Below are 25,461 nucleotides of genomic sequence, written 5' to 3'. Positions count from 1 at the left end.
AATGTTGAGCCAGCAGCAACATAGCACGTTTCTCGCACAGTGGAAGGGAAGGAAGAGCAGCAGTGCTCAGGCTCACCTTTTTGTTCCAGTAATAGCTCTAGGTTGGTCTTGACCATAAGAACCACCAAAGAGCACAACACACCTTAGAATTTTAGAAATTCTCCCTTTACAAAGCTATGAGGGCTATCAGCAGCACCTTGTGAAGGCTCAAAGTCACTTCTCCAAGATTGTTTTATCCGCTTGTAGAAATCTATATACTTTAGAACTCTTGCAAACATGAATCTAGAACCCTGTTCCAGGGAGAGATTGGGAGTAGTGGAAAATACAACTGGTGGAAAAACACCTGCTCTTACCATTCCCATATCCCCAAGTACCCTATTGCTCCTCTGCACAGCCTCCGGATGTTACTTTTCATTTCAAAAACTACTCATAGAGTCACAGAATTGGAAGGGATCCCAAGAGTCATCTAGTCCAATCCCTAGTCAATCTAGTCAAAGCTGTGATTTCCCCCTCATGTTGCTTCAAATATAAAAAAGGTAATGGTAAGTCCAGTCAAAGGCGACTATGGGGTTGCGGCTTTCATCTTGCTTTTCAGGCCTAGGGAGATGGCATTTGTCCACAAACAGCATTCCAGGTTGTTCTGGCACAATGGAACACCGTGATGGAAACCAGAGTTCACGGAAATGCCCTTTACCTTCCTGCTGAAGTGGTACCTATTTATCTACTTGCACTGGCATGCTTTTGAACTGCTAGGTTGGCAGGAGCTGGGACAGAGCAACGGGAGCTCACTCCATCGTGGGGATTCAAACCGCCGATCTTCCGATCAGCAAGCCCAAGAGGCTCAGTGGTTTAGACCACAGCGCCACTCGCCTCCCCAAATATACAGTCATGTAACACAGTGTGCTTTAGAGGACTGCTGCCTCTCATGCATGCAAAATTGGCACTGTGATTAGCCCAGGCACTTGCATACAGGAAGCGACCATTAGAGATGTGTCCGGTATGTGCGTAGCCACGCATTGCGAGGAACGCAGACCCAACAACATCATAAAAAGGGTCAGAACAGGGTGTTCACAGGCTTTTTCAACAGGTGTTCCAATTATATGTGATTTTACGCAAGCGCGCAATGACCAGGAGTTGCCTGTATTTCAGGCTTGCAGGATCTCATTTGCTACTACTGTCTTTACTAGAACCTTAGTAATCGAGAGCCAGGTGCAAAATAATGGCAGGGCTGGGATTACGGAATTCTATGGCTAGCTCAAAATTTTGTTTTCAGTTTCAGAACGGATCTCACAGTTATGTCTGCTAGGTTGGCAGGATCTGGCCAACGTAATTTGGAAGGCCCCTTTCTGACATTATTGCTAAACAATTGGTAGTCAGAATTCTTGCTGCTGTACTGTAAATCACCTCTGCACATCCCTAAGCTCGCCTAGTCTTCTCCTCACTACTCTATAATTTTTGTCTGGGCAGCAAATTTTCCTCCTGGGGAAGTATCCAACCATGCAATTTCACCACCTGCAGTCTGAAAGTATTAAGACCAAGGAACCGTTATGCAACCTCATCTGCTGTTTGTGCGAACTAGTAGGCCTAAGAAGCCTCAAAATAGCCTCACTCTACAGCAACCAGAGCAACCTTCCCTGTCCGTACAATTTGCAGTCCCATTATTTCACACGGTTGTCATGAGGATAAAATGAAGAGAGGGAGAAGTTTGCACTCCACCTTGAGCCCTTTGGAGAAAAGCCGGGATATAAATGTACTTTATATGCCACACTTGGCTCTGTATGACGAATAGATCAATCAATGGTTATTTTTCATGGTGGTTCTGGGGACACTCCCATGTTCAGAAATCAGAAATGCTACAGAAACCCAACAGCTAGAGGGGAGCAGCAGTGGAAGAAGATACAGTACTGTAGTTGCTTTCAAGCTCCGCTTGTGGGCTTCCTGGAAGCATCTGGTGGGCACTGTGAGAAACAGGATGCTAGAGTAGATGAACCTTTGGTCTGATTCAACAGAGTTCCTCTTATGTTTTCAATTGTTTGCATTTGCAATGCTAGGACTGCAATAAAACTTGAGATGTTGAACTGCACGGCTACATTACAATTACCTTATCAGCACTCCTAGTTTCAACTAGTTTTAAGTGGGCACAGTCAAATCTTACTCCTGATAAGATTGTACTTAAGAATGTTTCACATGTTTTAATGATTGGTGAGGAGAGAGAAAAATCAGTTGTAACACTTGCTGTTGCAAGTTGTTCAATAATAACCACTCAACAATGAGTTTTGAAGAGGTTTTTTACACACATACACACACACACACACACACACACACACACACACACACACAGTGAAGAGCACTGTAGAAAGACAAACATCACACATTTATTTACATTGCAAATGCTCTCATCATCCAAACAGTGCCGTCGCAATGGGGGGGCGGGGGGGCGGTCCCAGTTCCATGTCTACGGGGGTGACAAGAAGGCGCCCCGCCATGGCGGCGCGAGCAGCCATCATGCCGCAGGAGCCGCATGTGGAGGATCCCAGCGCTGGTGGCAAACCACTATGTAGAGCACATGTGAGGCGTCACACTCATGCACTGTATATAATGACGCTGCACATGCGCTGTACATAGCAGTTTGCCGTACAGACGGCGGTGGGATCCCTCTATCGCCGCTGCAGCCGCATGTAGAGGATCCTTCGTTCGCAGCTGCAGCCACGAGCAGAGGATCCCAGCACCGTCCGTATGGCGCTGGAGCTGCGCTGGCAGCAAACCGCTATGTACAGCGCATGTGCAGTGGCGCTATGTACGGCGCATGCATCATATGTAGCGACATCACACATGCGCACTATGTAACGACGCCCCGCCCTGGGTGTCACAAAGCCTTCGTTTGCCCCTGCATCCAAATACAGCTAACAGCATGCATTCTGTTTAGAAGCACTGTCTTTCAAATCCTTAGTAGGAACACAGGAAGCTGCCTTATACTGAGTCAGACCCTGAGTCCATCTAGTTCAGTATTGTCTACACTGCCTGGGAGTGGCACTACAGAATTACAGGCAAGGAGTCTCTCCCAGTCCTTGCTAGAGATGTAGGGGATTGAATCTGAGATGTTCAGCATGCAAAGCAGAAGCTGTACCACTGAGCTACAGCCCCAGGAGGAACAAAATCGAATGTTTCATGCAGATGGAACTCAACTCTGAACAAACACCCAAACAGACGAAAAGACAAAGGCCACACTTATTCCACAAATATTATTTCTGCTAAGATCTGCACAGGATGTTACTTAATATCTGTACCCTATTCTTCTTCTCACAGAGCAGACATAGCAACTTACAGAAAGCACATACACTATAATAAAAAGCTATGAAACAAACTATTAATAAATGTAAAGCAGTTCATTAAAAGCAACAAACAGAAAAACTAAAGTATTAAAAGCCGTTGAAATAATAAAAAAAAATTCAGGTCTGACAACAAAGGGGGCACCAAGTCCATGAGATTTCATTGGCACTACAACCAAGACCACTCAACTCTTTGGTTATCAGGCAAGTGAGCACAAGACATTGGCTTAGCTAGTTCACACATGACTTTAAACCATAGTTAAAGCCAGTGCTTTTTTCTTAAAAAAATGTTTAGGGGTACTCTCATTTTCCTGCTCATATTGAAATACTGCCCCTCAATGAGGCCAAATTGAGATTCATAAAATGTTTAGGGGTATGCGTCCCCCATGCCCTCCCCCCGAAAAAAGCACTGCTTAAGCTAAACTAAACCATGGTTTTGTTTAGCGTTATGTCCAAATCCGGCCTCACATTTTATTTCTCTCCATCAAACCTTGAACTGCAACCAAGCTTTCTTCTTGGCCTATTGCTCAAAGTTTGGAGGAAATAAGACATAACACTAAACTAGGCCCTGACTTAGCTCCCAGCAGCGTGGCAGGAACAGAAGTGGAGGCGGAGCAAAGTGCCCTCAATTTCAGCAGCATACATCAGCCTGCTGTGTTTTCAACTTTCCTATGGTTTAAACCTGTGACATGCAAACAAGGTCAATGGTACAGATAGGAAGACCTTCAGGCAGAAAGATTTTAATACGGGAGCAGATGGTTGTTGATTTAAATACAGTGCGGTTATGCCAACCCATAATAAACAGCATTCAGGGAAGCAGTTGGGGGGGGGGAATTTGCTGTAGCATTGATCCTTAGAATAAGAACATTTAAAACTTAAAACACTATATCTCGAAGCTATACCCTTCTATTCCATACTTCTATTAATAAAAAGAGTGAGAGGAAAGAAGCAAAACTACCCTGGCAACTTTAAAAACTGCTTGCTAAAAAGCCACTTGATAAACAAGAAAAGACAAGGAAACTCTAGGTGCTTGAAATAAGATAAGGCTACTTATGTCTCAACAGTGGCACATGCACATGGATAGGATGGTTACTAAAAATATGCCCCTGAGGATGGATCTGTTCTGAAACACTTTGGGCATAGAATAAATCACATTTCAAGCACCTGGACTTTTACTTTATTTCATTATTATTTTTTGCCTGCCAATAGTACTTTTGCAGTTTTGTGGTTGGTTTTTCTGACATTTTATAAAACACCTGAGAATATTACTTTCTGCCCTGCAATTTTAAAGGTTTCTTTACATTATTCAAGTGACCTTTTTGAGAACTGACTTTAAAACCAGTAAATTATGAGGAAACAGTATAGCACCGAGCCATTTCTGATTTGAATTACACCTTCAGCAGATGTTTCGCTCCAACCTCTATGAAATGGAATAAATTGTGTTTTAAGATCAAATTTTATCCCCACAAGGTTACAGTCGGCTTGCTATGTTTAAAGACTGCTTTCCTATTCTTTAGTAAATGTAAAAATGTAACAGACAGCACTGTTTACAGGAGCACCATCATTAACACCACAGTTCCTCTTTCAAATTCAGCCCAGAAAAATTCTCTCATTAAACCCACTATACAAGAAGAATGTTAACAGGAATTTACAAAGCAGCTGAAAGTACAAACACACACCCACGTTGGCTTATTAATTAACTGAGGCTCTTTGAAATGCACAGTCAAGTTTCTGGATGCAAGCATGGTGATCAATAGCAGTACTTCCCTGCTGAAAAGGTAGAATACTGCATTCAGTTTAGCAGCCACAATTCAAGGAGGATGTCAAAACACTGGAAAGAACTGATAGGAGACCTAGAAGAATTGTCTGTCACAGAAGGTGGAAATAGGAAGAATTTTCCCCAATTTAAAAACAGCTCAGTGCTAGAATGAACCATCTAGTGATGTTTTGGAATATTCTTAGGAGACGCTTTTATGAAGCAATCTTTTAGGTACAGAATATCTTGTCTTAGGACAAAGGTCTGGACACCCACTGCCAATTAAGATTCTATTACAGGGTGAGCTCCTGTTGCTTTGTCCCAGCTTCTGCCAACCTAGCAGTTCAAAAGCATACCACTGCAGCAGGAAAGTCAGTGGCATTTCCGTGCGCACTGGCACTCGTCACAGTCTTCTGTGCTCAAGTAGCAGTTTAGTCTTGCTGGTCACATGACCCAGAAAGCTGTCTGTGGACAAACGCTGACTGAAACGCAGCCTGAAAAGCGAGATGAGCTCCGCACCCCATAGTCGCCTTTGGCTGGACTTAATTATCCAGGGGTCCTTTACCTTTTACCTTGTTTATAAGAGAACAGTCCTGGATTCAAAGTCCCACTCAACTCCCATCATCCCTGTTGAGAATTACATTCCTCCCAAGCTGCAGATGTGTGGGATTGTTACATGTCACATGTCTGTTTACATTCCAGCACTGGAGTCTTGTGAGAGGAAACTGAGATACGCTGTTTCCGCTCTGTATAGCTTTTGCTTTTGTAGTTCTCTCTCCGAGGAAGAAAGACAGAGAGAGAAGCCATGTTTTCTTTGTTCTGTTACGTTTGATTTATTTTGCAATAAATTAGGCTTAGATGTTACTCCTCAAGGCTGAGCTTCTGTTTTGAACTCTGCTAATCGTGTGGTCATGTCCCTGGATATGGGCCACATCAGCATGACAGGAGACCAGAGTGATGAATCCCGGGCGATGCTGCGTTGGCGGGGGAGGCACCAGGCCTTGGCGTTATCACTCAGCAATCCCTAGCTAACAGGACCAGTGGTCAAGGACAATAAGAACTGTAGTCCAAAAACAGCTGGAGACCCAAATTTGGGAAGCTCTGCTTTAGCCTATTGAGATTGCAGCTGCAAGAGTTTCGTGGACATTCACTGGATAGTGTCCACAATAACACTCTCCTAATTACTCCATGCTGTGGTCCTAATACTAGAACTGAGTTTTTGAAGAAATGCAGCTTATTGAGTCCGTACTAGGAATAGGAAGCAGACCAAAATAGTAAGAGGAGCTTCAAATATAATGTAAGTCTTTATTACATCTTAAGGCAATGTAATTGGCAGCTATAGGGCTACTGCGGACAGTAACTGTCAGTCTTGTTTAACAATTCTTCCCAAGCATGCAAATAGCAGTTTATGACATTTCAGGAGCAAAGGAATCTCAATGTTTACACTGTCTCAATGTTTAGAAGGATTTTTTTTCTGAACAATGAACTTAACACGTTCATAAGTTTTATTGAACAGAAGTGGTCTAAGAGCTAGATAAACTTATACAAATGTATACAAAGTTCCTTTATTCATATTCAAAAGAAAGCACTGCAGTCATCAGCTGTATCCAGGCAGAAATGGGTAAAATGTTCGGGAAAATCCATACATATGGCAGCCCATGTCGGCAGTAGCTCAATAACTCCCCCCCCCAAAAAAAAGCTCAACAACTCTGCCAAAAAAAGGCTCTGTCCAGAATTTCACTCTTTAAAATTTGGCAACCCTACTTAAAGTGGGTAGAGAAAGAGGTTCTCTTCAACTTAAAAACAGAATGGAAAGTAAATAAATTAAATTTTGAGTAGGGAACTATGCACACTGAAGCAAACATAATACAGTACTAACTTTACACACATGTTGATGTCTAAGTGGGCCATTACCACAAACATTTTGCAGTTGTAGTGGAAAGAAATGTCGGTTTCTGCATACGGCTACCATGAAAACCCCAATAAAATATTAGCATGGGAAAATGCACTGTAAGTATGGCAGAGTTATAATGCCAATAATAAAAAATGATACAGCCATATTAAGTTCCAACCATCCCAACTAGTGTTATCATGTAGATGTTTCAGCTACTAATAATGCAATGGAAATGGATCAGCCCCATACAAGAAGGAAATAGGAAATGAGGACTGTCTTAGGGACTCATTTGGAGACTCTGGGTGGAATTCAACATGGCACTACATTGAACATTCCTTCTGTGCAAGCAGATACGCTTGCCAGATGGAATGATCCCCCACCTGCCCACTGCATGCTGTTCTGTGGGTTCTCTCAACCCCCACATGGCCAATTTCAGGGGCAATGAGAGAGGAGAAGCAGGAAACCTTTGCACAGGACTTCCACTGACAGGGTGGATTCCTTAGATGAATCACACCCATTATATAGAGGTTTATAAAACTCAGGTTGTATCATGTGGGCAGAGGAGCAGGAAGGCAGAGCACGTGAGCCTAATGCTATGCATGGCAGTGCTGGCAGGGACTGAAGGGGCTTGCTGCCCAAAACCACATCTGGGGCTTGGGACCAGGACAGTAAAATGCTGGCTTAGTGCTATAAGTAAACCACACCAACATGTCATTCATGCTATATTTTTGAGACAGAAGCCTCAACAGGTTGATTTTAATATACTTAAGGAATGTCATTATTACCTTTTTGCTTCCTCTAGGTGGCATAAGTACTCATAAGCGATATTCTGACGGCGCCTTTCATCCATTTCCTCCGCTGAAAGCCGTGCATCATCCACAATAGCTGTAGATACAAAATCATGTCTAATTACACATAATGAAGAGTAACAATTACAGCTTGGGGGAGGGAATGATTTGTTAAATATGTGCAATTGCTTTTTATAAATTGGATATTATTAGCCTTAGCTTAATGCATACATTTAATTACCGTTTGTTAAACAAATGCATATTTTAACATATACATTTTTAAAAAAGAAATATAGTATGAAAAGAAGGAAGAGAGGATCCTGAAAATGTGAATACTTTGCACCCAAAATTAACAGTTGCTTCAAAACAAGCTTACAAACTTGCAAAGTGTACTTTCAACATTCTACAGATAGTTGATACATACTTAATCATTTCAAGAATGCTCATCCCATGAAAAGATATTGTTTATTCACTTTTTAAAAGCAGTAATCTTGAGTAAGAACAACTGTGAGATATTATTTCCCCACCAGCATTTCAAAAGTAGAATGGTAACCAAAGGCTAACAATTAAGAGGACATTATGAACTTCAGTTACAAAACAGTAGAATATAAAATATTTAAGGGCAATGGTATTTAAGGGCAGCATGAAATGATAGATTTGGAGATTCAAATTGTAGTAAAATAATGCAACTTTCAGTCATATTCCAATTTGCTTCTTTTAGGAGAAAAATAGAAGGATCTTATCAAAACCTAATGATCATCCACATAACAGGAGTATAAAGCATTGCCTTCTGTAGCCTTCTGACTTTCAGCTGCATAATGCGGTTCTGCTAATTTCCTGGACCCATCCGAAGCTACTAACTTTGGAAGCATTTTTACCAATGAATTTAGTTTTGGGCCACATTGCTAAATGGAACATCCACATCCAGAAGCAATCACTTCTGCCCTAAGAATTTTTTTTTAAAGCCCTGCTGGATCAGACCAAAGGCCACCTAACCCAGAATCCTTTTCCCACAGTGGCTAACCAGATGCTTCTGGAAATCCCAAAGCAGGGCATGAGTGCAACTTAACTCTCTTGCTTGCGTTCCCCAGGATGGTATTCAGAGGCATACTGGAAATCATAGATAGCCCAATCATCTATCATCCAACTATCTTTAGTCATAATATACCTATACACACGGAATGTATCTAAAACAGGTTTCAAACTATTTTAATCCCTTTTTTCTATTCAGAAATTGGGAAGTAAAATTATATACTCACTTTTGTGGGACTTGATAAAATCTTTCACAAATACACACAACAATATGGCTTTCTAATTTATGATTGCAGAGGAGAGGAAGCTACATGAATGTTTTGAGCAGTTATCCATTCGTCTCTGCCTGAAATAACATCTTTGTGACTCCACACTGTCAGATTATAGATTATACATAGACAAAGAGGCTTCATGAGCTTTGCCTCTATAATTTAAAAGCACTTTTAATACTACTGTAGGGTTGCCTCAATATGAAAGTTAGATTGAATTGGAGGAGTGTAAACAATGGGTCTTCTATTTATAACATACAAACAAAATGTCCATTAAGTTTGATGGGCAGGGTAGGGAATGAAAGTTTCAGCCCCAACCCTACTTTCCTGCTATTCTTTCCTCCCATCCACAATCAAGGCCAAGGTTAAGGCAGCATGTCATAGGAGCCTGGGTCCCACTTTCAGTGTTAGCAGTTCCCAACCCCAAATTCCACAGGCATATTCTAGGGTACAACACCTTTGAAATGTTATAAAATGAAATCACAATCAGATCAGCTTACAATTAAAACAAAAGCATCATCATAATCAATAACTGGCAAGACCATATTCCCAAACCATCTCCTCCTCCTTAAAACACAATAAACCCTCAAACATTACAATATGACCTCCAGGTAAAGAACACTGCCCCCCAAACCAGGAGCAGTGTTTGGTATACGGTGATCAAAACAGCAACACTGTGCAATGTATACATCCCTCCTCACAAAGTGGGCTCCTGGTTTTGAAGAGGAGAATGAGAGGAAGAAGGAACCACCCATTTGTTGACTTCTGCAGCCATCAGTAGCCACCAGCAAGTTGTGCACCACCTCAACCTTGCCCCAGTTTCTCTGAAATTGTTCAGCAAATTTCATTCTGGTGGCCCACGGCCTGTCAATGAAGAATAGGCACAGACCAACCATGAATGGCGGCGGCGGCTGCTCAGAGATGGACCAGAAGTGATGGGAGGGAGGAAGTGACTAGAAAGGGGTAGAGAGAGGATTAGGAGTCAGAAAGACACAGAATTCTATTGTATAAAGATCTGAATTCTTGGAATTTACATTTTAATGCAAAAATAATGCAACAATACGATTGCTACAACAGGCAGAAAAATTATTAAGGGGTCCACCAAGATCCTAAGCATGTTGCAGTAATCTAACCTAGAGTTTACCAGAGCAAAGATAACAGAAGTTAGGTTATCCCTGTCCAGATAGGGATGCAGTTGGGCCACCTGCCAAAGTGGATAGAAGGCACTCTGCACCACCAAGGCCACCTGTTATGCCATGAAGCTCAATGTTTAGATATGATGAAACCCTCTATTCAACCCTAAATATGTCAGCATTGTTGCTGAGATAACCATAAGCCACTGAGAAGCGCTATGGAAGGTAGGAATGTGTTCAGACTGGCAGTTTCACAGGAACTGCTGCAGAAGAGAAGACCTAAGTAATACTGTTCCAGATGCTGACATATACATAACAGCTTTTAGGCTTTGCAGATACAGATACTGATATATACAAGTAGAAAGCATTTCTGTTGCTCTAGCAATTCTAAGATGTAACACAGACTCTGACTCATGGACAGACTCACTGATTGACATGCCTTAATCATTTATATAGATGGCACTGGGCTGTTGCCATAGCAACTGGTTTGGCTGATGTTGCACCTGTTGGCTTATCTCATACATGGGATGATTTGCGCTCAGGAAAGAAATTAATCTGTTCCTCCATGTCCAGTTCCTCCAACGAAAGCTTTTCCTTCCACTGGTTTCTTGTGACTATAAACACCAAGCTGCTTCTTAACCCCATAGCTGGGGTGCTTCCGTGATCTTATATTTTTTGTACTACCTTGCCCCTCCTATAAGGGCAATGAAATGTTGGCTTAAGAAGCTAAGATATCAATGAGTATTTTGTCTATGCATGCAAACCCTTATCTTATCTCTTCATAGCGTAACCAGGAAGTATTCAATTAACCAGTTTCCTGTTTTGTCTCAACCAGGAAACTTGGTTACCAGATTCACAACAAGCCCAGGGTATTAAACCAAGTTCAAATTGTGGTTTCAATATCCTGGCTTTTTCTGAAGCTGAAAACCATACTTATTTACATATTTATTTTAAAATCATATAACCAGTCTACTTTTTGAGGACTCAAGGTGGCTAACAAGTCAAAATACAAAAACAATATTTCAAAGTATAAAATAATCCCCAAATTTGAATGGAAAGGGAAGATTATGGTTAATTAGAGGCTTCCAGGTTAAAATTGCAGTTTACTCAAAACTGTGTGAAATACTTAATTTAATAAGCCTAGACAAGAACACTATATAATTGGCTGAACCAGCTCACTGTATCAAGTTTGTGTGTATAGGTAGAACTACACAAACCCTCAAATTTAAGAAAGTCAATTAAAAAACAAAGCTGGCACTTCTGGCATCAAGTGCAAATAGAAATGTGTGTGCACAAAAAGTCATCAGATAATAATGGCAAAAATGACAGAACTGCTGTTGATCTATTTGCCAGTTTATTTATTGGAATACTGCCCTTAAGTACCCATGGCACTTAGCAAAAATTATAAACAAAACAATGCAAAATCAGAACAAAAAATAAAAATAAGCAATCTAAAGCTTATTAGTTCCATATGGAGAATTTGGGTTCACTGTTCACACAGTTTGTGATATTTTGGCACCTGAATTAACAACCTCTGGTAAAAACAAAACACTTTGGCTGCAATCAGCTTATAATTTAAGTCAACAGGGAATAACTCAAGTTAATAAAAGTAGAGTTTATTCCACTGTAGTAAATTATTAGTTGCTAGAGAATTTGCTTCTTTTATCTGGGCTTCATTCCTCATCTCTTTGTTAGTGGTGCACAACCAAAACAGCTTTCAAAATAGATTAGTTTGTGCTATCTTATACTGTATGCAAGATTCTTTCTCTGTACTGATTAGTAGTGGGTTAGGCAAGGTAACTTTCATTTCTTAACTAGCGTTTCAATTATATAATCATGAAAGCTGTATGCAGTATAAGGAGTCAAGAAGAAGGGAAGGACAAATCCTGTTGTCAGGCAAGATAAGATAAACAAGACTAGAGATGATAGTCATATAATACTCTCCATTGTGATGTTTAGACAAAGGGCTCTGCATCTAGAAATCTACAAGTAACAGGAATGAGGGCAAGCAGCAGCCATTGGAAAGAGAGAGAAAAACAACAATGCTTAAATATAATCCACAAAAACAATTTACCCAAATAGTACAGTTCCTCCCAGGATCCAAATATATGATGATCTGCATCCAAAGAACAGTGCAACTAGCTCTGCATATTCAGGGAGGTCTGAGGATTCAATATTCCTAGCAAAAGCCACTCTTGCATTACGCCAAATTACTTTTGAAATTGCAATCTTGGTGCTCCTCCAAGTCACTCTATCCTGTACACTACTTTGTCTCTGCAAAATAGCATTTGGGTTTGCCATTCGGAAGAACCCCACTGGGCATATATCCAAACCGTCTGAGCACACCTAAAGTGGCCCTTTGAGCTCTGGTCCATGTTAATAAATCTCAAAGTCACTGTTAACCCAACTGAAATGTAGAAAGCTGCCTTATACCAAAGTCAGGCCATTGGCCCTCCCAGTTCAGTACTGCCTCTACACTACACTAACTAGCAGCAGCTCTCTGGGGTTTGAGACAAAGTCCCCAAGCTTTATCTGGAGAGGATGGGGAATGAACCTGGGACCTTCTGCATGCTCTGCCCTGAGCTACAGCCCTTCCCTGCACATATAAAACTGCTTTATAGCCAGGCTACTAGTCCATCCAGTTCAATCTTGTCTACTGTTAAATGGTAACAGTTTTCCAAAGTCGTAGGCAAATGCTTTGCTGCCTCAAGAGCTTTTAAATGGAGATGCCAAGGATTGAATTGCTACCTTCTCCTGCATACAAACCAATGTGTTTGATTTGTTGGAAGCCTCCCAGACTGGCTAGAGCAACCCAGTCAGATGAGTGGCATCAGGTCCAGCCCAGGTGTGGCTTCCCTCCCCACGGTTTCGTCCTCAACAAGGGAGCCTGTCATGGGGGCACCTGGCTATGCCCTCTCAAAAAAAAAAAAAGCACCCAGGGAGAGGGGCCTCCAGCCCAGCACATGCTAGGCCTCTGTACTACTTCAAGATTACAACTTTGCCACCATGCCATAAGGTTGCCGTTGACATTCAGTCTTCATCAACTACTCTATATATAACTCTTGTGCCAGATATTTTGAAAAGATAACATTAGTCTACCGTCCAGTTGAAGAAATTTCCTTTTTAAGTGCAACAATAGAACAATTAAGCAGCAATCCTAAATTGTTGACTGAAACAGGCTGAAACACTGAAACAGTGTGTGCAGGATTTGCACACACACACACACACACACACACACACGAAACATTTCAATATGTTTCACTGGAGGAGAAATGTTTTGTATTACTGTTTTAAAGCTACTTTAGAATTTGAGAAAAGCTCGGCCTCTTTGAGGAAACAGATTACACGGAAAACTAGAGCTTTTCCACTTTGCTATGGCAACCAGGGAGCACGGCAGGCATGTAGACTGAACACAGAAGTTGAGCTTTGTGAGCAATGGATGTTTTTTTAAATAAATAAATAAATAAATATCAATGTGGCAAAGTCATAATTTGCCCACCCCCAGTATCTAGGCATCATATGAGGGAGGGATAAGGGAAGAATGGAAGAGAGGAAGTAAGAAAGCAAAAAATCAGTTTCATGAAACAGGCAGCATGCCAAAAATGTGATACATTCTACTCTGCTAAATTTAACCTATGCAAAATAGATATATCTTTATATTACATAAGACTGAAGGCATTAATGAATTATTGATGGATGTTGGACTGATAAATGTTGATATGCAATCAGAATCTGCGGAGGGGGGGAGTGAGGAAGAAGCATACAATCCTGATAGCTTTGTTTAGAAGAATCTCTACATAACCATCTGAAGCAAAAGATAAGCCTACAAACACATCTCTGCATTGAACTAGATGCATGTTAGTTTAGGCACCATTCAGCACATCATCTGAAGACATGGTACAGACTAACACATATCCTATTAAGCCACAATGTGTGCCGCCCTCCAGTTTCTTATCCAAGCAAACAAGCACAGAGGCTGCCTTCACAGGGCACAGTAAACCTTAGTTAGCATCTCACCTTGCATGCGTAGATCACATTTGCTTTGCTCCTCCCCTCGCACTAGCAACTTATGATGCCTGACTAGTTATGCCAAACCAAGGTATGTGATTAGCTTTGCTTAAACAAATCATGGTCAAGAAGCCAGGGAGTAAAACAAAGAATGACGCCTCATTCTGGATGCAGCACTAAGTCAGTGGTTTGTTGCTTCCACTCACACCAGGGAGAATGAATTAAAAGTCACCCGCACATTCATGATAAGCCACAAGTGCAATACCAAAACCATATTGTTGCAATACTGCTGGCAAATTGTCACACTGTAGCAGTTTTAAACTGCATTTAATGTTGCCTTTTAAATTGTTATGACCCACCCTGGGAGCTTATGTGAAGGGTGGGCAATAAAGCAAGCAAGCAAGCAAACAAACAAACAAACAAACAAATAAACAAATGCCTTACACACTATTTCCAATTTTCAGCACAGAGATCTTAGTGCAACTGGTAAATCTAAGCCATAAATCTGTATCTGTGCTGTACCACTTCTGAAAGCAAAGAAATTCAGTGAACATAAAAAACTAGCATGTTGTTGAAAGGAGTAGTGGCAACTTGGCTGGGCAAAGCTATAACCCATGACACTGCCATATTAATTTTCTGCATCTAGGGAATCTCTTCGTACAAAGAAGCATTTTCACCTGGACCCCCCACCTGCTCTCTGAAATAGAATAAGACACAGGTTGCTTTACTTTGATGATCAAGAATCTGGAAACCAAGCCTTATGAGGAACGGTTGAGGGAGTTGGCATATTTAGCCCGGTAAAGAGGAGACTGAGAAGAGATATGGCAGCCATTTCCAATATCTGAAGGGCTGTCGTATGGGAGGGAACAAGCTTGTTTTCTCCTGCTCTGGAGGGTAGGACCCATACCGATGGGTTCAAGTTACAAGAAAGGAGATTCTGACTTAACATCAGGAAGAACTTTCTGACACGAATAGCTGTTAGACAGTGGAACAGACTCTCTTGGGAGGTGGCAGGCTCTCCTTCCCTGAAGGTTTTTAAGCGGTGGTTGGATGACCATCTGTCATGGATGCTTTAGTTGAGATTCCTGGATTGCAGGGGTTGGACTAGATGACCCTAGAGGTCCCTTCCAACTCTACAATTCTATGATTCAATACTACCTCAGTGAGAACTAGGCCTTAAAATTTAAAACTTTCAGAGTACTTAAGCAAACACCCAGAGATTTCACGCTGATGCTTTTGAAGTGCAATAAGCAATACCATATGCTCTCTCTTAGCACTGGGAAAATGTAAATTCACCAGGTATTGCAAATGTGTTTGGTAGATTTAAGAGGAAGTAGGAAGTGTAAGTGTAGGTGGCTTCCCACATTTATTTGAACAAAACAACTATCCAGTTTGTAGCTGAGGAACATATACACACTCTGAAACCAATTTGCTGTGTACTGTTGCTTTCTTCTGTGTTAGAATCATAGAATTGTAGTGTTGGAAGGCATCATGACTGTCATCTAGACCAATCCCCTGTGATGCAGGAATCTTTTGTCCAACGTGGGGCTCAAACCCACGATCCTGAGGTTAAGAGTCGCATGCTCTACTGATTGAGCTATCCTAACAGAGTTAAAGTAGCTGTTGTTCAATGTGGTTCTGCACACAAAAGCCATACCAGCATGTTACTGGTAAAATAAGCCAATGAACTTTCACCTCTTGCCTTGAGCCAATTTGTATTTAGCTGGTGATCACATGAATTAAGAGCCTATGCAGTTCCAAGGTAATTCGCTACTGGACAGAAGCCAGTCAGCTATTAAAAACCAAATAGTAGTTTTATAAAACAGTTGGCTGATGCTGAAATGTCGAGAGACAAGGCTAAGTAGACAGGTTAAAATGCGTCTCAATTTTATAGGGACAGTTTACAAAACTTTGCAGCTCAAGATTTTTGTCATCACTAGCAGAAAAGCAACATGATAAAAATTATCCTAAACTTGATTCACAGAACAGAATGGCATTGCTGGAACAATTTTAAAGAAAGTTATTTCTCCCTGCTTATGAATCAAGAACTTTTGAAAGACAATCTGGTCACGTGAGACAAGAGGCAAGCAGAGGAACACAGGTCTGGTGCAGCAACAGGGAAGCTATGATAGGCCCCAGTATTATGCCCTCATAACCCAAAATATCCCCCATTGTTAAATATCTATTATAGAATTAGAAGTATTGACCCAGATTAAAGTTTAGAACAATGGATTGGAGAATGTCAGTTAATGCAAAAATGAATCAATGAATATTCTATTATCTATTCCCATTAGCCACTATAATTATACATTTCAGTGGTGCAAAAGTGCAACTCCATGCCATCATATACTTATGCACGTGTCTTGCATATATTTATTAAAACAGGGGGAAACAGACTATAGTTTGGAAACCAGAAGATATTTGTACCACCACACAGTTTGGACAAATATCATCATTTAGCAGAATAGCCACAGAACACAACATCCTTGACATGTTAGAGGAGGAAAAGTTCCTTGCTTATGGTGTTGAAGGGAAGTCACAGACAACTGACATGTTTTCTATACAACTAAGCCTTGGAAAGAAAGAAAGAAAGAAAGAAAGAAAGAAAGAAAGAAAGAGAAAGAAAGAAAGAAAGAAAGGAAGGAAGGAAGGAAGGAAGGAAGGAAGGAAGGAAGGAAGGAAGGTAGATAGATTATGGCCACAGTTAGAGTTGCAAGACACTAACTTTGATCCAGAGAAATCTAGATCTAAATAGATATAACTGAACTTTGTGAAATATCTGAAAACCCTTCAGTTTTTGACAAGCAATGGCCAGTGATTTCAGCTCGAGTGATTTCACCCAGGTGGCAAAAGGCAGCAGCGATTGCAGTGTGGCGACAGCTGGGGCAAATGAAGAAACAAAGTGCCAAATCCAAGAGGAAAGCCAGCTCCAATGACGATCCCGACAATCCAGTGAGGGGAAACAGGTAAGGGCTCCAGGGTGCGGGCTGTTTAAATGGCCAGGGCACAGACCAGAAGGAAGCCTTCCTGCACCATCAACTCTGCCCCCTGGCCCAGCCCATATCCAAGCCTGCAGCCCCATTTGCCAATCCTGGGTGCAGGCTAGGATCCAGCTCCAGACAGGATGCCAGTCCTGAGTTCTCTCGTCGGAGTCTTAGAGGAGCCTACACTGTCCTGCAATGCCGCCACACCGAGAAGGTGAGTGAACTTTCGACAAGTTGCATGTGAAACTCAAAAATTTCATAAGCGATTAACAATGCAATGCAGGGAGCTACAATATACTAAGAAAAATAAAGGCTGTATAAATAATCACTTATTCTCCTAAGTAGTCTGGGTGTTTATTATTTACATTTTGCTCTTGTCATTAAAAGTTTAACACCCCAAAACTTTGTTCACTTCTTTCTACCACGGCTTTGAGAACTCTGACTTCTTCGTATTGTTTCATCTTGACTGTGGTACTGCTTTACTTTTTAGCACACCAATCCCTCATCATTCCCCACTTTTTATTTTGTATTCTGCCGCTCCTTTTTCCTGATCCTTTCTTCACTCATCTCTCCACTACTGTCAGCTAGGTTTTCCTTTCCATGCCATATCCATTTAAAGTTTCCTCTCTTTGTTGATGAATGTTTGTATTTCTTCACTCTGCAGATATTCTCAGCTTCAAAAGTCAAAGGTTATAAAATCTTAATGCAACAACTGAAGGCTGATCTCAGGCATCTGTCCCTCAGATTTGCCTTTTCAACTTCTCTATTACTTCCTTATTCTTTGTACCAGAGGTAGCCTCCAGATGTTTTCAAATACAACATTCAACATCCCTGACAATGGTGGCCAGGGCTGATGGGAGTTGTAGCTGACAATCTAGAGCAGGGGTCGGCAAGGTTTACCTCACCTGGGCTGGTTCACTCCTGCGGAGATCCTCTGTGGGCTGGATTGTGAGTGTGCATGAGCATGTGCACCTGCGATTACTGGCGTCTGCGTAGACACGATTTCCAGCGCCGTAGGAGCAAGTCCCCGCGCCGCGCTGTGCCGGTTTAGTGCAGCACGGGGGGGGGCTCACCAAGCGGGCAGCTCGGTTTGGGGGCGGCTCGTGGGCCAGTTAAACGACCCCATGGGCTGCTTGTGGCCCAAGGGCCTTAAGTTGCCGACCCCTGATCTAGAGGGCACAATATTGGTTATCCATTGTTTATACACTCATCTCTAAATTATGCCTTGCTTAACTTCTGTCTAAAAGTGCCAGTGGAGTATAATAGCAGCAATAGTCATATTCACCCTTTCACATGTCCCTAAAGGTATTCCAGGGATCAGTCAATATCCTTGGAGGGATGTTGTGGTGTTGTTGTTTTACTTATACCCCGTCCATCTGGCTGGGTTTCCCCAGCCATGCTGGGCACACAAGGCCAATTCTCCCTATAATACCCTGTACTAACATTCAACTGCTTTTTCCTACAGATATAGAATACTTACAGGTCACTCATATTAGGGTAGCTATGCAAAACAATCACTTCCATTGACTAAATTTGCAGTGCACTATCTGAAATGTTGGAAGCCACCCAGAGTGGCTGGGGCTACCCAGTCACATGGGTGGGGTATAAATAATAAAGTGATTATTCAAATGATTTCCATTTTTGCCAATAAGTACTCTCACATTTTCTATACTTTGCCTCAGACAGTATCACGCCAGATTAGTGATAAAGACAGAGCTGAAAAGCTGCTGGTATTTATATTTTGAATGGGGAAACAATCATGCTTCTCTGTTCCTAGTCTTTACTGCAAACTCAGATTTTTAAAATTATTTCCTCCGGCCTCCTACCAAGTTGTGCCTAATCAAGTTGTGCAAACTCCCCCATTCCATTTTAAGAATATTACAAAATGCAGATTCAGGCTTTTCCCATCTTGCCCAACAACATTTCCTTCTCCAATTCCCTCCAACCTGCTTTTTTGTTTTCTTTTGTTTTTTGCTTAGCATCCAGCCTAATTAATGGTTTTGATAGAACATGAAAACCCCTCTTGTTTGGGACTTCAGTTTATCTTAATAAGGGGTGGTGGTGGAAAGAAGATCAACAAGGAAAAAAATAAAACCACTCTACTATTACTTTGGGTTCCCACCCCAGTTAAATTATCAACACAGCTACATGCAATCTGTGTCCAGAATAACTTCAACTTGTTTTTTTTAACAAGTATTTCCCCAAAACTTTAAACATTATTCTAGTCTTGTGACATGGGTAAAACTGATCTCATCTGAATAGAACTCAGTATTTGTTCGGCTATTATATTTATGTGCAATCATTAAATGAACATCATTACTGTATCCAGGAACTATACTATTGTAAACCATATACTGTATAAAAATATGCAAAACAAAATCAGCTCCAAATTCACTCTGCAAGCACAGCTGCCTATGTTCTTATATATGGGTCTGAAACAAATATACTTTCCCTTCCTTTGTCATGATGGCTATTCCAGGTTTCTTCTGCTTGGATTACTGCACATAGACCTTTTGAAGTGACATGTTTGGATTGTTTTCTTATACTTTATCCTGGGAATAAAAGTTAAAGGGACCCCTGACCATTAGGTCCAGTTGTGGCTGACTCTGGGGTTGCGGCGCTCATCTCGCTTTATTGGCTGAGGGAGCTGGCGTACAGCTTCCGGCTCATGTGGCCAGCATGACTAAGCTGCAGAGCAGCGCATGGAAACACCGTTTACCTTCCCGCCGGAGCAGTACCTATTTATCTACTTGCACCTTGATGTGCTTTCAAACTGCTAGGTTGGCAGGAGCAGGGACCGAGCAACGCGAGCTCACCCCGTCACAGGGATTTGAACCGCCAACCTTCTGATCAGCAAGTCCTAGGCTCTGTGGTTTAACCCACAGCGCCACCCGCGTCCCTATCCTGGGAATACTGTTATATAAATAGGAACCTAAGCAGCTGCATTAAACAGAGTCAGACTATTGGTCCATCTTACTTAGCATTGTCTAAACTGACTGACAGTGGCTCTTCAGGGTTTCAGATAGAGGTCTTTTCCAGCCGTACCTGGGAAAACTGGGAACTGTACCTGGGATCTCTTGCACTGCAAAGCATGTGCTCTACCACAGAGTCACAACCCTTCATCATTGAGAAGACCCTCATTCCAAAAACATGCCAGGGAAAGTTCAGTAGTGTGGTTCTCTGCACCATTCTCCAGACACAATACATCTGAATTACTTCAAATTGCTGAGTTTCAGAGTTAGGTTAATTGGTGGGAAAGCTTTAGATTTTCCAGCTCACACAGCTGGAACAAATCCTTTTAAAGCACAAGAGGTCACTTGCTGCCCATCTAGAATATTGGTTTTTAGTCTTCCCAATTCAATATAAGCATTTAATTCACCTTGGAAATTCCTAACAGCTTTCTCCATGATTACTTTTGATCTGATTTTAAGTTTAGGGGGAATACTTTGGCTTCCAAAGCCTGCACTTTTGAACTACTTATATTAAAAGTAAAACCAGTTTAAATTGCATTTCTTTTTCTATACAAATAAATTGTTACAATAATGTCCAACAAAGTATCCATTGATATAAAAACTCATTTCCCCCACAAACAAGAATATCAGAATTAGAAACTTAAATCATTTTGAGATTCTAAGGCTCCCAATGAATTCGTACAGTTGACTGAAGGCCAATTTAGGTATTACCCAAGCTCTGCAGCTGCCACCTATGAATGGTTCTGTCTCACATCTCTCACCATTAACACTTGAAGTGGGGAACCATATAGAATAAACTTCTTCAGAATTATCCACACCAATCCTGAAGCTGTTTAGAGGCTAACAGCACTGATCCAGAAATTTTCTGAATGACTCACCTGAATGACTGTCATTCCCCAAACCCAACTACATGCATTTTTCTATAAGGCATGGGGCCAGACCACATGGAACAATGAACCACACTGAACAAAAACATATCACTCAGGTTTTTTAATTGGTCCAACAAATAATCAGAAGCAACATTCTGGCTTTAACTTAGAACGCCTAATTCCAAGACTCTTAATATTCTGGCTCAAAGTTCTCAAATAGTAACTGGGAAAATTCTCCCAATACAAGGTAACAAGAAGGCCAGTAAAAGGGCATCAAAATAGGTTAGGCAGGACCAACTCCCAAGGAAACTCCCAAAGTTTTCCACCAAGAAATTGACAGCAATTTCTTGCCATCTATCCCCAGCACACATCTCTCACAACAGCCCAATACCAGTTATACCATACTCTGTCCTGCATCTTGGCAGCAGATACAGGCAATTTTGACATTCCGCACTGGTTTGCTCCAATTTATTTATTTATCTATCATTTAATTACATTTGTATACTGTCTTTCATCCAAAGACCAAAGGGTGGTTCACAACATAAACTGCTACTCTCTTATAGTTCCATGCTTCCCTGACACTTATTGTTTCTAATTTAAAGTCTATTAACATGAACCCAGGTATAAAGACACTAATGTCTTTAACACTCTGTAATCCTTTGCAAGCTACCAATTCCTGCAAAAAGACTTTCAGGCCTAATGAAGGTTAAAGGAACAGCCCTCCTGTTCATGCCCACTTTCTGAATGCTGCTGCTAGAAAGCTAAGCTTTGGGGAATGTGGATAGGAGCAGCTTGGAATGCGTACCCCAAATTTATTTGCAAGGCAAGCCTAAAACCAAAGTTCAAATGGATTTTAAGCTAAGATAGCAAGAACACGCCTTATTTCCAACCTGAATCCCATCCCAAAATTCAGCAACATCACTACATGTGGATCACTAACCATCTCAGATTAAAGCAGTCATGAGAAAGGAATGGCTCGATGCCAGCTGTCAATTTGTAGTGAGGTTGTCATCTAAATTGGTTTTGCAAAGGACTCCCCACTCCAAAATCTGGGAAATCCCAAAAAAAATCCACATAAGTCTCCTGTTGCCAAGCTTTCCCTTTCACACAACAGCAGATTTTTTCACTCCTTTTTTACCCAGACAGCTCTATTTACAGTGCCAGCTGCAGTTTTTGATCCAGGCACATAAAATCCAAGAATGGCTGTGCATTGGTTAAGACAATATTTTCCCCTACCCACAAAACCTGCCCTTGTGTCATTGGACTCACTTCTGATGGACCTCATAGTCATAACATTAGATTTCGCTCAAAAAGCCAGGGCAAGTGCTTTCCTCTCTTTCCACCTACACACACACACACACACACACACACACACACACACACACAAGCACCTCATACAGTCAATGTCTTGCTGTAAGCCCAAATATTCCTTTGCGCCACCATCTTGAAATGACGCCAGCGGTGCAAAGGATCTTCCTCTCAAGGCAGGGATCAAGTCACACCTACAAAGAAACCATTTTACTGATACCAGGCCAGGTGACTGACATGTGGGACAACCTTGCCCATTTGTCAAAATGGCACATTGGTCAGCTTCTGTTCCCCACTCTCTGCTCCCCATGTCTCTAGTCAGAAAGTGAAAGAGGAATCAGCACAGGATAAGTATTCAGAGTGAATGAAACTAAACTGTAATGCCTTGATCGCACAGTACCAGCCACTCCTAAGGGGCAATTTTCCACAATGGCCAATATTTGAACAAATGCATGTTGATGTAGTAAAGACACCAGTTCAAATTAACAAGTTTGACATGTTTCTTGCTCCAATTTCAATTCAATTACTATATAAACCACAAAATTAAAGACACTTGGCAGCGTAACAAACCAAAATGTAAATTCATTATGTTTTGCAGAATACCATGTGAGGTGGTTGGGCAAACTGGCTACTAATTCTGTAATTAAAAATGATGAGTGGATTAAATAAATGGAAACCTGATCTAAGTTTTCCCTTCCCCATCTAGAAGGAAAGACACAATGACCACACATGAAAGGCCAGGAAGTTAGAAGAGAGGGAATAGCTAAAGGCAGATCACACAACCCACAGCTATAATAAATAAATAATAATTAAAAAAAAATTTATACCCTGCCCATCTGGCTGGGTTTCCCCAGCTACTCTGGGCGGCTTCCAACAAAAGATTAAAATACAATAATTCATCAAATATTAAAAACTTCCCTAAACAGGGCTGCCTTCAGATGTCTTCTAAATGTCAGATAGTTGTTTATTTCCTTGACATCTGATGGGAGAGTGTTCCACAGTGAGGGTGCCACTACCGAGAAGGCCCTGTACCTGGTTCCCTGTAACCTCACTTCTCTCAGTGAGGGAACCGCCAGAAGGCCCTCGGCGCTGGACCTCAGTGTCCGGGCTGAACGATGGGGGTGGAGACGCTCCTTCAAGTATACTGGGCCAAGGCCGTTTAGGGCTTTAAAGGTCAGCACCACATTTGTGGCTCACATTTAAACAATTCCTCTCTGTGAGAAAGAAGGTGGCAGACCTGGATCATAGCCATATGATACCTTGGAACCAAAAAGGTGGCAGCCCTATGGCGACTCCTTCACAAGCACATCTCACCTCATGAAAATGACATGGTAAAAGTTATCACCCAGGGAAGAACGTCAAAAAAATAATGCAAGTGCCTAGTCAATATAGGACAGAAGCATTAAAAGCAGAGTTGACGTATTATCATATATGGATATCAGAACTATGCAATGTTATCAGGTCTTTGTTCTTATCTTCTGGTTCCCACATGTGCAAGTGCTAATTATGAAGCAATCACAGTTCATATCAGGAAGCAACAACAATACTCCCTTCATAGCCTGTTCTACTCCAGTGGTTTGGAACTACCACCAACCAACCTCTTGAAAACTGCTGAGGGCCTTGGAAGACCACTTCATGCCCTTTCTGCCTATTGTAGCAATTGTAATGTGCTGTGCTGGACGAGGTATGGTTTTTAATTGTATTTTTATGCCTTTTAATTTCTTATAATTGATTTTATTGTATTCCAAGTGCTTCCTTCCCCCCTCCCCTCCAAAAAAGAAAGAACATCACTTCAAGTCTGTCTGGTTTACCTTATGGGCAGACTGGACCACTGGGTTCACAAACACTGCTCCCACTGTTCTTCAAAGATGTGCCACAGACCACCATCAGAATAAAGCTTGCAGTTCTTATATTAGCAAAGATGGAAATTAATTTTAGGTGGTGCACTATGCAAAAGAGACAACAGAAGCCAAACAGTAGCATTGCCTAGTTGCTGAAGGGCATGCAGCTCTCGAAAAGTAAACTTCCGTCTTCACCGGGTAGTCCATTTCTTCCAGTTTTAGGATTCTATTGCTTGGCAGATATATTTAATATCCACCACAACACAAAAATAGTAAAGGTCATTTTGGCCTGCAAGAAAAATCCCAAAATCTTAAGTAAGCTTTTGAATACTCCAGAACTTGCATTAGGATGATGAATTGTACCATCCAGGCCAGGCATAGGCAAACTTGGCCCTCCAGATGTTTTGGGATTACAACTCCCATCATCCCTGACCACTGGTCCAGCTAGAGATGATGGGAGTTGTAGTCCCAAAACATCTGGAGGGCCAAGTTTGCCTATGCCTGATCCAGGCCATTGAAGAGCTCTGCAGCTTCCTTGTGATTCTGTAATGTTATGGTTGGCCTAACAAAGGTATTAATTACTAACTGTGGATTTTTCTGATGAACCAGCACAACTTCCTTTACTTTTTGTGTGATTTTGAGACCATACAATTTAGCCATTCGGAACAGGGATCCTAAAACTGGAGCATGATACTAGTTGTGAATGCTTTTAAAGTATTTTCCTTCAGTAAAATTCAGACATTATGTGGCCATCCTCGTTTAGCAGTTACTCATTAACTATGAATAAAAAAAGGTGAAGATAAACATGTCTGGCTGCCAAATTACAGTCATCAATACTTGTACCTAGCTGAGAACTGTTTGAAGAAACCCGCAGTAACTGGAAAACACTGGGTACACCTAGAAAGTACACATACAGCTCACTCTTTTATTTTAAAGAAGAAAAGCTATTCCATTCAGGTTTCTCCTGGCCTGATAAATCCATTACTATATGAAAGTTACCCGCTTATCCACTTTGGGAACCATGTATTTAAATAGTGATACATTTTCAAGCAGTGGACACAACTAAAACACAAGTTCCATTTTTTCTCAAAGGGAAAGCCAAGCATGTGCTTAAATTAGCCCAGTGTGAAATCAAAGGAACTTTCATTTAGTGCTTCACTTGGCTGAACAATGCTTGAAATAAAGTGTTATAGTTAATGGATGTAGCTCCTTAAGAGCAAGTGATACATCTTTGGATTGTTGAGAATTCAAATCTACTCCAAAATGTGCAGCCGCTGA

The 25,461-nt window shown here is 41.4% G+C and overlaps 1 protein-coding gene across 2 annotated transcripts in view; it reads right to left on the bottom strand.

The window, feature by feature from the left end:
- Positions 1–25,461, bottom strand: part of IQGAP2 (IQ motif containing GTPase activating protein 2) — a 116,638-nt gene that overhangs the window by 83,630 nt on the left and 7,547 nt on the right. For both annotated transcript variants that reach the window (XM_083465160.1, XM_083465159.1), the window contains exon 2: positions 7,765–7,864. In XM_083465160.1, coding sequence (XP_083321286.1) covers positions 7,765–7,864 — 100 coding nt within the window. The remainder of the gene's footprint in view (positions 1–7,764; positions 7,865–25,461) is intronic.

Source organism: Podarcis liolepis, assembly GCF_965112155.1.
Source record: "Podarcis liolepis genome assembly, chromosome: 11".
Lineage (NCBI taxonomy): Eukaryota > Metazoa > Chordata > Lepidosauria > Squamata > Lacertidae > Podarcis > Podarcis liolepis.
Note: the sequence above shows the minus strand (reverse complement) of the source record. Positions and strands in the feature narration are given on the sequence as shown.